At 48.0% G+C, this 15,535-nt stretch overlaps 1 protein-coding gene across 1 annotated transcript in view; it reads right to left on the reverse strand.

Moving 5' to 3' along the window:
- Window positions 1–15,535, reverse strand: part of MDGA1 (MAM domain containing glycosylphosphatidylinositol anchor 1) — a 316,576-nt gene that overhangs the window by 25,076 nt on the left and 275,965 nt on the right. The window contains exon 17 of the mRNA XM_019483036.2: window positions 1,021–1,110. Within this exon, the coding sequence (XP_019338581.1) occupies window positions 1,021–1,110 (90 nt within the window). The remainder of the gene's footprint in view (window positions 1–1,020; window positions 1,111–15,535) is intronic.

Genomic DNA, 15,535 nt, shown 5'->3' on the forward strand with positions numbered 1-15,535 from the left:
TGAAAATTTCAGTAAAAAAAAGTGATTACTGTACTGGTTTTTGACTGTCATAGAATCATATAACAGTAGTGCTAGAAGGGACCACAGGAGGCCATCTAGCCCAACCTCTTGCTGAAGGCAGGATCACCTCTGCTTTAATCAATCCAGACAAACCACTTGTCCGGGTAACCTTCTCTTAAACATTTCCAAAGAGGGAGGTTTCACAGTTGCTCTAGGAAATGTATTCTGGTGCTTAACTACTCAAAGAACAACACAGGCTAAGAAAGTATCATTATTTCTAATCTACAGAAGGGAAAACTGAGGCAAAGAGAAATTAAGTGCCTTACCCAAAGTCAAATGCTGACTCTTCAGCTGAGCTGAGAATTAAATTCAGAGCCCTGACCACTGCATTACTCAACTGACCAGCCCTGCTTGATGGTAGCAGACCTACATTAGCAGTTAACCAGGTATACAGCAGGTTGGTATGTTGGTGGGAGATTTCCCTGATCATTAAGCAACTATCTGTGAGAGATGTGGAAAACCCCAGGAGCACTGTCAAGCCTATGGCACCCAATGGAAAAGACAGGAGGTTACTAGGACCCTGCAGGCCATTTAGTTCTTGCAGGTTAAAGAGGTTGAAGATAAGGCAGCGTTTGATGGGAGATGTCAAAAAGCACCTTAGTGTTGAAAAACGTGGTTCTGGTGAACACTTCTCTTCCATCTAGTGGTAGCACTAAGCCAGTGCCTCAGCATCCTCAAAGGGGAAGCTATTCTCTGGGTGGGCCCTGGCTGCTCATGCTTATAAGGGGCAACTGGATTCTAAATTTCTCCTTGCTGCTTTTCAGCTAAATAGATCATTCCCTTCCCATACTAACTGGTTGTGAAACAGTTAAAAGGCTGTCACATCCCACCCCAGAAGTGGCTGCATTCCAATGGGAAGGTGTGGATCCTTTTGGGAGAGTACAAATATGAGACACTATTTCCATTTGTGTAGCCTATTCCTTCCCCTCCCCACCCCCAGATCCTGTATCTTGCTCTCACCTCTCAGCTTGCATGTTGCCCTTCTTTGTCTCGCTTCTTCCACTAGGGGGTGCTGGGGAGGCTGAATGAGGCAGAGATGAAAGAAAATTTCTGTAAAAGAGGGGGAATGTGGTTTAATTGCTGGAACTCAGAAAGGTTTCCAGAGCTTGCAACATGAACCTTATCAAACAAGGGACATTTTGAGCTTAATTGCTCTCCCAGGAAAGCTTGCTCCTTAATTAGAAAATATTTTAAACCCCTCTCTGCCCCCTGCTGATAGAAGCATCCCACAGTGTGAAATAAAAACCAGCTGCCTTTAGCACCTTATTCTATATTCTGTACTCAGAACATCTCTTTCCCCCTAGCACTGAGTCCCCTTCTAATCTCTGGCTTCTTTAGGATGCTACTTGGCCTGGGATAATTGTATGCTCCATGGCTTTCCCACTTCTTGTCCTCTTCCCAGTCTGGGGGAAATAAGCTGTTATCCTGCATCTCCAGTGTGTATGTGTGTGTGTACATATATGGGGTGTATGTGTGGGAGGGTCTCTCATCTCCTTTACTTTTCTGGTGGTTTTCCAATCTAGTTTAACCCTTCAAGTGCTGGTTTCCTCCTGGCTGGCATTTGAAAACAGGGGGGTGGGAAGGTGTAAGGTGGGTGAACTTGTAAAGGGAGAACTGAGGCAGGCTGCTGGCAGCAGGGGTCAGGACAGGGCTCTTGACTAAAACAATTCCATTTTCTGACCCAGTTTTTTTGCTGTCAAAGGCCTCTCCTCTCTGGGACTCTTTCCTCCCCATGTGCTTAGCTTAGCTGCCTGGGATCACTTCTAGCCCACCTAGACATGGGGATGGGATGCAGCCCTTCCCAGGCACAAGTCTCTTTGGAGCTAGAAACCTTTCCATTCTGTGGTAGCCAGTTCCAGCAGGGACCTCCTTCACCACAGCTCTTGAGTAACAGGTTGGAAACCAGGAATGAGGGGGGAAGGGCAGCTCTTATAGGAGGGGATGGCCAAGTATGGGGAGTTTCCCTGTATCTGAGCTGAATTGTAAACTCCTTGGGACAAGATGCAGGCCTGTGCCTTTGACTGTGCACCCACTGTTAGGCAGCACAGGCTTAGGACTGTTACTGAGCAACACACTGAGGTCACCTGAACAGGGGCCCAGCACCTTGGTACCCCACTCAATGCAGGGAAACAGCTTCTCCTGCAAGCATTTGGCATATGCAGTCCGTAGGGCTGCCCTAACAAACTGGTGCACACATTCCCCACAGCAGAGATTGTTGCACCAGACCATTGTCCTGGATGATCCTTCTGCAAGGTGTCTCTAGGGCCTGGGTGTAAATCCTGTACAGAGCAGAGAGAGCGGGAGTCTAGGAGGCACACCATCAGGCATTAAGGGCTGGCTGATCTGCCGGGCAAGGAGAAGGTGGAGCCAAGGTGAACAGCAAACAACCTCTGCCTGTACACTGTGGCAACAGCCCTGCTATCCTCCTTTATGACTACTGCCCTCCCTGGCTCCCAGAACAGCCAGATGTGGTATGAATTGGCAGCCACCTGTTTGCCCTCCTTCTCTTAACAGGAAACTATGGTTTATTTGGCCAGTCCCAAAAAAGATGGACAAAGCTGAGGAAGTGGCAGGGAGGCTTGGGAGTGCAAGAAGGAGAGATGGGCATTTAGGGTAAAAAGCCAAAGGGGCAGAGCTATGAGAAGGAAGGGACTTTGGGACCAGGCTGACCTTGTGCTGAGAGGAGGTGATGACATCCCTGCTGCAATGGCTTTAATGGGTTAACCACCTGGTGTGTCAATCTGTGGGGACTGTGGTAAGGGAGGTGGGAGAGAAAAGCTTATTCTCTTTTCACGTGCCTGCCAAGATGATGTCTGCCCCCTCACCTCTTCCTCTTATTGTTTGCACAGTTCCTTCCTCCTGAAGGTAGAGCTGATGTAGCAGCTGCATTTGGGTGCCAGGAAGCAAAGGACCCCTGGCACTGTTTCCCTCCTCCCACCTCCAAATCCATCCCTGTACCTGCCTTTCCCTACTCCAGCCATCATTTTCCACTTGGTGAGCTTCGCAAACATTTTAATTTCATGCCCGATTGTCGTTGATGGTTTGTAAAACATCTGAATTATATTAGCGCCGTTTAAGAGTGTGACAGGCTGAGGAGCAGCAGCCTCCAGTGAGCGTTGATTCCAGATGGTTAAGTGACAAATCTCACTTCTGATGTCTTAACTAGAGAGGCGCGGGAGGGAAAATGGAGAAGAAAGAGCACAAAACAAAACAGCAAGTGGTAACCCACTAGATCTGAGGCGGCTTGGGGACTAGACAGCACTTAATACAGACTGAAAGAAACAGGCAGCAGATGTCAGTCTATCCAGGGACCCCACAGAGTGTATCCCCTCCCTGATCCCTGTTGAAAGGACTTGCTCTCTCATCTTGATTACGCCTGACTGAAGTCATCCTGGACTGCAGTCCTCTGGACCATAGATCCTCATAGGGCTGGGCCCCTGTGACCAACTTCACCTGTGACTGGGGCTGAGGGGGAGACTTCATTTTCGTTTGGACTTGATTCTGCAGTTATGGTCAGTGCAACAGTAGTCCCCAGAGCCCCTGGCTAGTATCAGGGATCCATAATGTTAAATGTGTCACACTTATTTGCACAATGAAAGACACTATGCCTTAAAGGGATCCCAGTCAAAACAGATGAAACAGGCAAAGGATGGGAAGGGAAACTGAGGCACAGATAGATGAAGCAAAAGTCACATGGTGGGTCTTTTAACTCCTAGCCTTTGTCCTTCATGCCACACAATCCTTTCTCAATTATTAAGCCGCTCCTGACCTACTGGCTTTGCTGAACAGATTTCTTACCTCATTTCAGTACCCTTCTTTGTTATTGCAAGGGCAGGGCATTGGCAGTGCCTCAGTCTCCCTTGGTTTTACCTATGTACTCTTGTGGGGTGTTTTTGGTGTTTCTGGGTTTGAGTCTTATAGTTGTGTATGAGGGTTTAAAGTGATGATTTGGGGGAATCCTTGTATAAAAATGGTTGTCTGAATGCTGGGGACTGGACACTATGGCTCAGAAGGCCTCTCTTAGTCTTGAATGCCTAAATCTGGTGGGTTTTTTATGTAGCACCTGTCATGTCTCATCTAGTTACTGGTCCCCTCACAGCATGACAAGCTACTACTGCTGCTACCTGGTGAAGCTCCCATGATAGATGTCTCCACAGCAGAGCTAACGGTTCTGGTTTCAGCTCTGCTGCTAGCCTAAGCTAAGAGGCTTTTACATAAAAACATCACAAGTCATAGTGGGTGTCCATATGTACATAGGTAGATGGCTTCCTTAGCTCTCAAGTGCAGCTGTTTCTGCTCTGAAACCACCTGCATGGTTTGACTGGATCTAGTCCTGACCTGGAGGTAAGATCACACCTCAGTGAATCATAGAGAATTAGGGTTGGAAGGGACCTCAGGAGGTCATCTAGTGCAACCTCCTGCTCAACGTAGGACCTTCCCCAACTAGATCATCCCAGCCAAGGCTTTGTCTAGCCGGGTTTTGAAAACCTGCAAACCTCCACCACCTCTCTGGGTAACCTGTTCCGGTGTTTTATTACCCTCCTAGTGAGAAAATCCTTCCTAATATCTAACCTAAACCTCCCTTGCTGCAACTTGAAACCTTGTTCTGTCATCCACCACTACAGAGAACAGTCTAACTCCATCTTCTTTTGAACCCCTTCAGGTAGTTGAAGGCTGCTATTAAATCTCCTCTCAGTCTCCTTCTCTAGACTAAATAAGCTCAATTCCCTCAGTCTCCCCTCACAAGTCAGGTGCTCCAGCCCCCCAAAAAACAGCTCTATTTCCTACTACACCTGAAATGGCCTTTGAGCCCCCAAGCCAGCTATTGGTCTGACCCTACTAAGATCATGACATCCCATGGGGGACAGTGACCCTTCTTGTGTCACCAACAGCTGCAACAGCAAAAGCAATCCAGCTCCACAGACTGCGGGAGAGAAAACACACAAGGTAAATATTGAGAGTGTGTTCCCCTGTATCATACCAGCACAGTGCCCATTGCTATAGTTACAGCTGTTTGTGTTTGCATAATAAAGAGAGCCTGTGTGCACAGGGAGATGGGCTTAGGGGGTGGCATTTGAAACAGTTGCATGCCCCTATTGCTATCTGGTTTAGGCTACAAGTGCAATGAGTTTGGTGATCTCAGTGGCCATTTGTCCATGCCAGAAAGCAACTATGTGATCTGGCACCCTGTGGCATAGTATACTGCTCCATAGGGAAGTTAGCGCTAGAACTGCTGGGTGTCCCATAATCTTCCCTAGAGGGGAGACTTGCGTTCCCAAAGTCTATTGCACTTTTTCCAAAGTCTATCATGAACTGCTCTTGGAGGCAAACAGGGTCAGGTCCAGGGTTCTCCAAAATTCACCTGGGTTTTGGTTTGGATTGCAGTACAGGGAGGGAGAACTGGCCCAGGTGGGCTGAGAAGCTTTGCATGCAGCCATGTAGGAGAACTACTACTGATTTAACCTTATCGTGGCCCCAGAACCTTTTGTAGTGAATGGGCCACCCTCATATAACTCCACTGAAATCAAAGGTATGATTCCAGGGATGAATTTGGCCCCTTTCTTGTGAGACTACTGCTGGGAGGAGCAGTTTAGTACCTTGTGTCAGGTCTGCAGTATATCCCCTGCACAGAGATTGAGACCACTTTCAGCGCCTTCATGAGGCTGCTGAATATTTAGCTGCATTGCTCCAAATACTATTCTGAACAGGTAATGTTGGTTCAGGACAGGAAGTGTTTACCTAATCTGTAAACCCAAGGTTCAAGTTTTGGTAGGATCACTGCTGTCTGTCTGTCTTCCTCCAGAGGGTGATAAATTGGTTACCAGTCACAGACACCTTTCAGATGAGACTTTATAATCTAAAGTCCTTCTTACTCTGAGTTCAGATCAGAGGTTCATGGCATTATGGAAAGCAAAGTAATAGTTTTGTACTGCAGTCTTCTCTTAAGCATCCTCTCTCACATCCTTCCTGGAGCTCATGCTTTACCCCAGAAATACCTATATGGCGGTGGTGCTGTATGTTATACAGGTTCCAAAATGCTTGGGATCTTTCAGACTAAAAGCCACTTTATAAACAGAATATAAACAGGGGGATTGTTAGATATTTGTTTTGTGTGGTACTAGATTTAAATTGAGAGGGTTAAATACTCTGCAGTCAGCTAATTTGGAATCATGATAAATTGCTGGTTTCTTTTTGGTTAGATCTTCCCAGGAATTACTGACAGGTGATTCACTGTTGCAACCAAGTCTGATCTGCACCTGTGAATAATTAATGAGTTATAGGGGCAGAACTGTGAAACTGAGCTGCTAGTAAAAAATACATCTTGTCCATTTGGCCCTGGTCACCCCCTTCTATTGGTCTCTAAATGTTGGTTGGACCCCTTTTTCAGAGGTAACTAGAAATGTACCATCTTCTGTCAATAATATTGATATATTGAATAATATTGATAGGGCTTCATGGTTCCTCAACAAGGAGAGAGCAATGGCATTGGCCAGCACTGGTACAGGTCAGGCTCCAGCTAAGGCTGGTGTGGATGATTTCCAGGTAGGTTCCATAATGGATCAGATTAATGAGAGAAACACCAGGGAGAGTCTAGCAAGAGATCCTATAATGCCTGGGTTTGATCCACTCACTCACTAATATGAATCAAGAGCAACTACACGTCATTGGAAGTTGGTGAGAGGGCCCTAATGCCCTCTGCTTTCCAGGTAGCTGAGAACTGACTTCCAGGTAAGAGACATCTTGTAGCAAGAGGTATGTGCAAAAGAAGGAATGCCAATTTTGCCTAAGGAGATGGGTCAGGGCAATGTCGTAGCAAGGTGGGGGGCAAGTGGGGCAACCACCCTGGGTGCTGAAGCAAAGGGATGCCAATAGGTGCTGCCCAGCTGTGGTGAGGCACAGGATGGAGCTGCAAGCGGCTCATTTGGGGGGGTGCTGGGATGGGGGGAGGGCAGCTTCTGCCACTGTGTGAATTCCTGGGCAAGTTTGGGGGGGGGGTGCCCCCCTGATCTGCGCGCAGGGCAAGGGCAGGCACCAAACTTCCTTGCCATGGCACTGGGTCAGGGTTCTGATGCCAAAACCCAAATGAAGAAATGTTCCCTTTCCAACTGAGCCAGTCAAAGAACAGCAGAACAGCTTGGGAGACAAAGGGAAGGCTCTGGCCCAGGTGGTTGGCTTAGCTGACTTGGGCTGCCATAGAAGATGAGGCCACTGGGGCTGTGGGTGTGGAAGCTGACACAGCCTCACCTGGCACAAGACCTTCCAACCAGTTGCCTGGCTCCCCAGGGGACTTTGGAGGGAAATGATAAGCAGAGCAGTGTGGCTTTCTTACAGAATCTGGGAGCCTAGAAAAGGCAGCAGCCACGTTCCCAGCTATGAGCACACTGTGCTCTGCTTAGCACATTTAATCTCCTTATTATGGTAATGGCCTGATAACTGATTGTGTAGTTAAAATGGAAATTGATGCTGGGGCTGCCGTTTCTTTGACTTCAGAGAGCCTCTGTAGTAAACAATCCGGTAAAGGACCCTTTCAGTTAATATAATGCGTCAGACCTCCGTTAATAGGAAACTGGCAGTGGGGAGGAGAAGAAAGGGAAACGGTATGATCTGGACATTTGATATCAATTTATGTCTAAATTGGCCCTGGGTAAATAAAACATCCCATGGCCTGAAAAGTATAATTCAAAGGATTTGCCCCTGCAAATGGGATTGTTTGAGGTTTGTAGGCTGAACCGTGTGGCTGAGGATGCTGTGTAAATATTTGGGAAGGTCAAACAAGTGTTTTGTACTATTCAAGGGTAACTAGGAAGAGGGACTGTCTGGGAGCCACTTCCTGTCCCCTGGGGAGTCTGCAGGACTTATTTATCCCTCTTCTCCTCTGAGGCTGGGCTACACTTCAGTTTTATCAGCAGAGGTTGTCTATTTGTTGCCAGGGGTTAGCACACATCTGCGGACGACTATGATGGAAGCCGGCAGAACCCTTCTACGACCTAAATAAAATCTTCTCCCTGAGGGCACAAGCCCTAATCAGATGCTGACACCGTGGGTCCATCCAGCAACAGAAATGTGAACAACTGGGAGCTCTGCATTCCTACCCATGGTACACAGACACATGGCGCCTCCTAACACAAGCCCTTGCTGTGAGGATGAGGGGCATCAGCTAACACAGGTGAGGGTGTCCATGCTGTAGTGACACAGTCATGTCAATAAGCTCACAACCAACCAAAGTTCTGGCAGAGACTTCTTTTAGTGTAGACGTAGCCTGAGTCTATGCTTCAGCAGGCATCCCCCAAATTCCTGATCATGTTTGCTGTTGCTGTGCAAAGGCAGCTTCCCAGGAGGTGTTATGTGCTGTTCCTGATGCAGCACCTTGCTGGAGTAATATGTCGCTGATGCTCCCAGGCAGCAGGGGATTCTAAAGATCTGGAGCTCTGGGGACGTTAGTGAACAAAGCTGTAGTCCTGCCTGGCTGCGGTGCTCGTGAGAGCACATTTTCCACCTCACCACCCACCCACAGCTAATAACTGCCTCCTCTGAGAACAATGGACCTGTGAGGTGACTGAGAACAAAACAAGTCCGATGGCAGAAATATGCTCTCTGTTTTTTAGTTTCCCAGGGGTATGAGCTCAGTGGTCTCGAGGGAACAAGGGGGAACTGCCCCAGAGGCACATGACTAGCCCCAGTGAGCATCTCTTCTGCAGGAGAGAGAATGCGCTTCATACCATCACGTCGGCTGAATTCTGATGCAGGCTCCATCAATTATTCACAACAGCAGCATCATATCCCCTCCGCTTGCTGCAGCTCACCCTCCTGCCTGCCCCTATTGATTAGCCGAAGTTTGCCCAGTGCTACAGGCTCTCTCTTTTGCTATTTTATTCCCTCTCAGCAGCTTTTCTTTTGGTGTGTGTCTGTTCCAAGGCTCTGGGATGTGGAGTTAATTTCATGCACTCCCAGCTCCCCTAATCGCCTTCCCTTTGCCTCCCATCTGCTCCTTCCCTTCTCTGCAAGTTGGTGAACAAAAAAGGCCCCCCCCTGAAGGACGCAAGGTAGATCCAGTATGGCTCTTGTGTGAATATAAAGTAAGGGTCGTGTTACATGGTAATTATGGGCAGCTCCTGGAGCTCCAAACCCTTGCAAATTAACACCTTAAAGTGGTTTTAAGTACTTGTTATGTGGCTCAAAGTTACGTCACTGCAGGGCAGGATGATCTCTGATCTGCACTCCCCAGCTCCTTTTCCATTAAGGTGTGGCCATTCCCTACAGATGTGCTACCCAAGCTGAAGTCCTCCACTATCCCAGGATCTCTCACACCCTTGCCCATAGAGCAGGGCTAGAAGCCTGTCCTGGCTCACCAGCCTTCCAGTGGCAGCTCACAGCCACAGCTCCTGGTCCTGCCCCTGCTCACCAGGCCTCTAGCGGCAGGTGGAGGACAGTCCGAGAAAGTTTCTGGACTAAGGGTGTGACTACTCCAAGCTGTGAACTCCAAGCTAGCACTAACACCAATCAACGTTTGTGTGGCTCACAGCATAAGGTGTAACAAGGCCCTCAGAGGGGCTACTGGCTGGAGTGGACACACAAAGTTGCTCTCTTGGGGTGACTGGGTAGGTCAGAGCATGGGTGATGTAGTTTTGACCCTGCATGGGCCATATCTACAGGGTAAACATTGTGCCCAGCAGTGGTACCTTCAAGCATGCTTCACTCATTGCTCCACCCAGGCTGTCCCCTACACTTGAAGTAGTGCATCCTTGTCTGCACAGAGCCACAGGTTGGCAAATAGGCATCGTCCCTCACTGTCTGCATTCTGAGCAAATGGGATGGCAGGGTTGAGAAGCGTGAAGGTACCTAGTCTGTGAACCTGTCCTAGGGCTGCAGGGGCAAAGGGATTCCGGCCCAGTCATGTGGATGAGATCAGCTATGGCAAGTCAAGCTGTTGGTGAGACAAGCATTGGTGCTGATGGATGAGAAGGAGAAAGGAGGATATAAAGCAGAAAAGCTGGAGATGTTTTGTTGCACCAGTATTATTTAGGAGGTGGTTTGCTGTACCAGCACTCTTCTAATGACCCAGCAGCTTCTGGAACATCTAAGCTTGCCTTAAAAATAAAAGTAAATATTTAATCCTTATGGAGTAAACTTTCCACACGTGATCTGCCAGAGGGCTGTCTGCTGGAGTCTCCAGAACAGTAGCCTAAGCCACTAGCTCTGTGAAGTGTGCACTCCTCCCTCTTATCTAGGTGGATTGTTGACTCTGAGGGCTACTGATTGTGATTCTGCTTATCATCTGACTGTTGCTAAATGGGAACAAGGAGGGGGCCTGCCAAGAGGGCAGCCCACCTGGGACTCCTATGCAGCTGGGCCTGAACAGGTATGGCAAGGAGATGATCCATTGTCTCCTATTGCCATACCTGTTCAGGTCCAGCAGCCACTCATACATTTCCATTCATTACCTCTTAAAAAGAAGTAGCTTGGTGTTGGTGACAGGACTTGAACTACCAGCCCTGGAGCCTGAAATCCTATTTCTTTGTGTAACAGGTGCTGCATAGGCACAACAGGACAAGCTTCTCCCCTCCCCTATGGCCTAACATTCCCCTTCCCCCCCAAAGTGCAGAGGGAGTTCAGTATCTATGACCAAGCTCTTTGGTTTCTCTTTTGAGACCTGCCACAAAGGAGGTAGAGGAGGAAGAAGGACAGGACTGCTGTTTCTAGTGAAGATAGCTGGGGTTTTTTATGAAACACTTAGGAGCAGGACCCAGACCCACCAGTCTCATCATCACCTTCAGGGCCTTCCACACTTGCAAAGAGCAGCAAACCAGGGGGATCTTTTTCTTTTACTGCTCTGGGCAACAGAGCTCATGACCTCAACTGAAAGGCTTTGTCTCATTCCTAGTGCTCAAGCTGAACAACCCTCCTCCTACCATGTACATCAGTTAAAAGCTATGGGCTTTTAACAATTTTTAAATGATGCATTAAACGCGGCTGGGTAGGGAGAAAACTAACCAACAGCATTCAAGGTCTCGGGCAGCAGCAATTTCCTCCATTAAGCAGGCAGACATGGGGAAATGAGGGAAGGCCCATTGATTGATTTTACCATGGTCCATTATAGATCATGTGAATATTGAAATATTAATGCCATTTTGCCATTACATGGAGAGAGAGCCCAGTTCTTTTGAGGCTACTGTAATGAGGTACAGACACGGTCTCCAGGTGGTACTCAGCAGGGAACTGAGGAAAGGCAGGGTTGTTTCTATGCTCCATAAGAAATGTGTCTGTTGCTTTGAGCTGGTTTCATTGCACTGTCCCAGAATGAAACTCTACAAACCAAATCACTTAGTGTAAAAAGTCCTTGAAAGGATCCAAAGGATGTCAATGTGCCCTGCCTTTTTTCTACCCCAGATAGGGGAGAAGGACTTACTGTAGACTGATAAGTGAGATAGTGTGTCCTAGTAACAGAACAATGGACTAGGGCTCAGGGCACTTGGCTTCTAGTCCTGGCTCAGCCTGGTTGGTGACCGTGGCAAGACACTATAACACTCTGTGCCTCAGTTTTCCCAACTGTAAAATGGGGATAGTGACAATGACCTCCTTTGTAAAGCACACAGCAATCTTCTGACAAGAAGTGATATGTAAGATCTAGGTATCATTAATAATTAACTTTTCCCTACCTATTGTCAAGCTCACAGAGAGCCTAGCTGTGGTCTTCAGGGTAGTCCACATACTATAAACGTACCAGTCTCTGAGACCAAACAAGGCCTCTAGTTCCACTTATGTGATAGAAGAATGTTATTCTTCTTTCAAACTGTATTACCGCTCATTCTTAGGCACTCCCCATCCATATATTATTACTTCTTCCAGGGCCTGCTGTAATCAGATTTGTTTTTGAGATAAGCACTGTAATCTGTCACTGAGTCATGAATGAGTCAGATGCATTCATTAATGGTCAATATTCACATGGGAAGCCACAGGTATCTAACTTCCTACAGGTTCTTTGTATCTAGATGGCCACTAGATGAAATGAGCTGAGCCTGTGGTGATTAGTGTGAATGATTTGGTATGTGGAGGGCAGGGTGCAGGACTGAACTGGCAGTGAGCTGGAGGGGGCACATGAATGTAGGTGTGTTTTCTCTTGGCTGTTTATGTGGCATGAATATGGGAGAGGGGATGGACTCAAGGGACACAACTGAGATGTCCAGCATGACATGAAAACATATCAACAGCTCACATTCACTTTGTCCCCAAAGAACTTGAGAACAAACAGAATTCATTACACAATTCAGATCTGATTTGAAACTATTGTAAAGGCAATCCAGCTTTCCACAGGAAGTGGAAAATCCATGACATTTTCTGCAACAGGAATATCCTGGGTCTAGGTAACTTAATGATGCTTAATTACACTTGAAGCTAAGTAAACTGGAATAATACTTAGGGCAAAAAAATCTTGTGCTCCAGGGTGTAAGCCAGTCACAAGGCTTAAGAAGGAATTTCTCTCCTGTTATTGGCTGTTTGAATTTGGGTCTTCTCCAAGCTCATCCAGACCTTTGCAACTGCATGCCTCCAAGCTCAGCTCCACAAGCCCATCTGTGAGTGCAGTGGTCTTCAATATCAAGAAGTACAGAAAGGGGCCAAAGCAACATTTGTCTGAGGGAGGCTGAGTGACTAGAAGCTCTTTCGATCTAAGCCAGGGGTGTCATGCATGGCCTGTGGACCAAATCCAGCCCACAGAACTCCTCTATCTGGCCTTTGGCAGCAGGAAGGGTTGGCCTCCCTCCTCTTGTCTTACCTCCTCTACTGCTGAGCATGCTGCTGCCCTGGGTTGGAGTCACTGCTATGTGCCCCAGAGCTGGAACTGCCAGAGCTTGCCCCAGGCTTTAGCTACCCTGATGCTGCTACATGCCCCAGGCCACAGCTGAAGCGGCTGTTATATGCACTGGGCTGGAGTCAGCCATAGCCTGAGCTGCAGCCGCTAGTGTGTACCTTAGGGTGGAGCTGGAGCCACTGATGTGTACTCCAGGGTAGAGCCACTCTGTGTACCAGGCTGGATCTGGCCTCCAAGGAGCCTCATTGTCCAGATCCATCCTAGGGCATGAGGTGAGTTTGAGATCCTGGATGTAAGCAACAAGAAGCAATAGTGGTGCACGTAACTTGCACTTTATTCATTTCCTTTGTGCAGCACTGGATCAACACTATGTAGAGCATCTCCCCAAGTTCTTCTGCGTCATGCACTGTGATCAGTGTTAAAACAAGGGAAGATGGTCTCCTTGGCTTAGTCTTCCCTACAAAGTTTTATAGAGCATCTGTCCTTGAAACCCCTCTCTGGTGAATGGAGTAAGACTTCTGCCACAATCCAGCAGACGGCAGAAGTCAGGCTCCCACACCCTCATTTGGCTGATTCAGAAGTGCTTTCCCAGAAGGCATTTCATGTCCTGTTAGCTCAGTGGCTGGGTGTGCACCTGCTATGGTGGTTTAGCAGTGGCAGCTAGTGTTGGGTGCAGGACTTCTGGTGACAGTGTAGCATATACATAGCCTCTAGGTAGGACAGAGAGGCTGGTGGCCATGGAGCATGCTGAGTTCAAGGACACATGTGCCTGATAATCTGACTCTCAATACATGTCTCAGTCAACATGTAACTGGGCACAGAACAAAGCCATTCAGAAAAAACAAACTTCTATTGGTGGGTCAGAGACCATCTCCTACACTGGACTGTGCTTGTTTTGCTCAGAAGTTTCATTAAATGAACAATCAGGAGCCAGCCCAGTGAAAACAGGTAAACTTGTTCTTCTCTGATGAACAGGGAGGGGTGGTGGGAGTTGCAGAGCAGCTCCTCTGGCTTTGTTTCAGCTTTCTCTGGGCCAGAAGAACACACCTTCTAAGAGTGTGTAGAAAAGGGAGACACTGAACTTCACGCTGAGAAAGGGCTTGAAGAGAGGGAGCAGCAAGATAGAGACCAGCTGGAGGTGACAGATGTCTGAATCCACAGCCATCTGCGCCAAAACAGCCCCTTTTGGGCAGTTAGAGCAAGAAATGAATGGAGGCAGAGTGCCCCCAGAGCAGGTGGACTTTTAAGAGGGCAGGAGCAGGGCATGTAGTCCCATTGTAGAGTCCTCCACCAGCTCTTTTCACCCACAAGGTTCAGTAGTTCACAGCACTTGCAACACCCACCCCCACTTCCAGTCCACTGCTAAACTGACCTCTCTTCCTGCTGCTTTCTGTTGAGTGCCTTGAGGCACGTGTTGCCTTCTACAGTCCTGAAGATTGAAACCATCCCCAGCTCTTCTGTTTTCTGGACTTCCTTCTCCTGCATGTGCATCACATCCACCCACCTCATCCTGCACTATCAGCCATCATCCACCTTACTGTCTCTGAACAAAATGGCCCCTTCACTTCCCACCCTGCTCTTTATGTTCCCAGTGCTGTCAGGGATCCTGATGCACAGGATCCAGCATAGGATTCAGTGCACTGGGACCTCCTTTGGGAGATTGCCTTGATGTGTTTTTGCTGATTGTGATCTCTTGAAGAACAGCAAGATCCAGGTCTACAAAGTAGTCATCATCCTCACACCCCTCTATGGATGTGAAATGTGAGTGACCTACCCCTGGCACCTCAAGAACTTGGAGAGCTATCACCAACAATGCCTCTGGAAAATCCTCCTCATCAAATGGGAAGATCACTGCACAAATGTCAGCATCCTTGCTGAAGCCAATGTTATCATAATGGAGTCAGCAATCCTTAAGCACCAACTCTGCTGGACCAGATGTTGCATGTGGATGCCCAGTCTTCAACTCCCAAAACAAGTGCTCTGCTCCCAGCTTAGTTGTGGCCTGAGATCTCACAGCAGCCAGAGGAAATGCTCCAAGGACATACTGAAGGCATACCTCAAGAAAATGAATACTGACATCAAGAACTGGGAGGAGCTGGCTTCCAGCTGACTCCAATGGTGCCACAACCTCAACCAAGCAGCAGCCTGCTTTGAGGTATAGCGCCTTGCCTTCGAAGCAGAGAAGAGAGAACAGAGGAAGGAAAAGGAGAAAAATCACAGCCTACAGCCTATTCTCCCCATGGAAAGACCTGCAACTTCTGCAGATGGATCTGTAGCTCAAGGATTGGAGTCTTAAGTTACTTCAAGACCCATCAATGAGCGATGGCAGAAGTCACCTTGAAATCAAGAGATTGCTGTCATTGCTGATTGTCAGGCAGATGGGACTGGAAACAGCCTCCTGGGTTATATTAGGTTATTCTGTACCATTCTCAATGGGACTGTGTTCTCTGTTTTGCCTTCCTCTTCCTGTACTCATGCTGTGTCTCCAGTCTCTACCTCACCTCTGACTCAAAGCTGCCTTCTGGCTCCTCCTGCTCCACTGACTCCTCCAGTTCTATCCCCTGTGATCTCCTGTCACAGGTCCATAGGTGGTGTTATGCTTCTGTCCTTTACACTGTCCTCCTTGAAGGGAGCCCTAGTAGTGCTAGGTTATGGGCCTCCAGTTTT

The sequence above is a fragment of the Alligator mississippiensis genome, chromosome 1, assembly GCF_030867095.1.
Source record: "Alligator mississippiensis isolate rAllMis1 chromosome 1, rAllMis1, whole genome shotgun sequence".
Lineage (NCBI taxonomy): Eukaryota > Metazoa > Chordata > Crocodylia > Alligatoridae > Alligator > Alligator mississippiensis.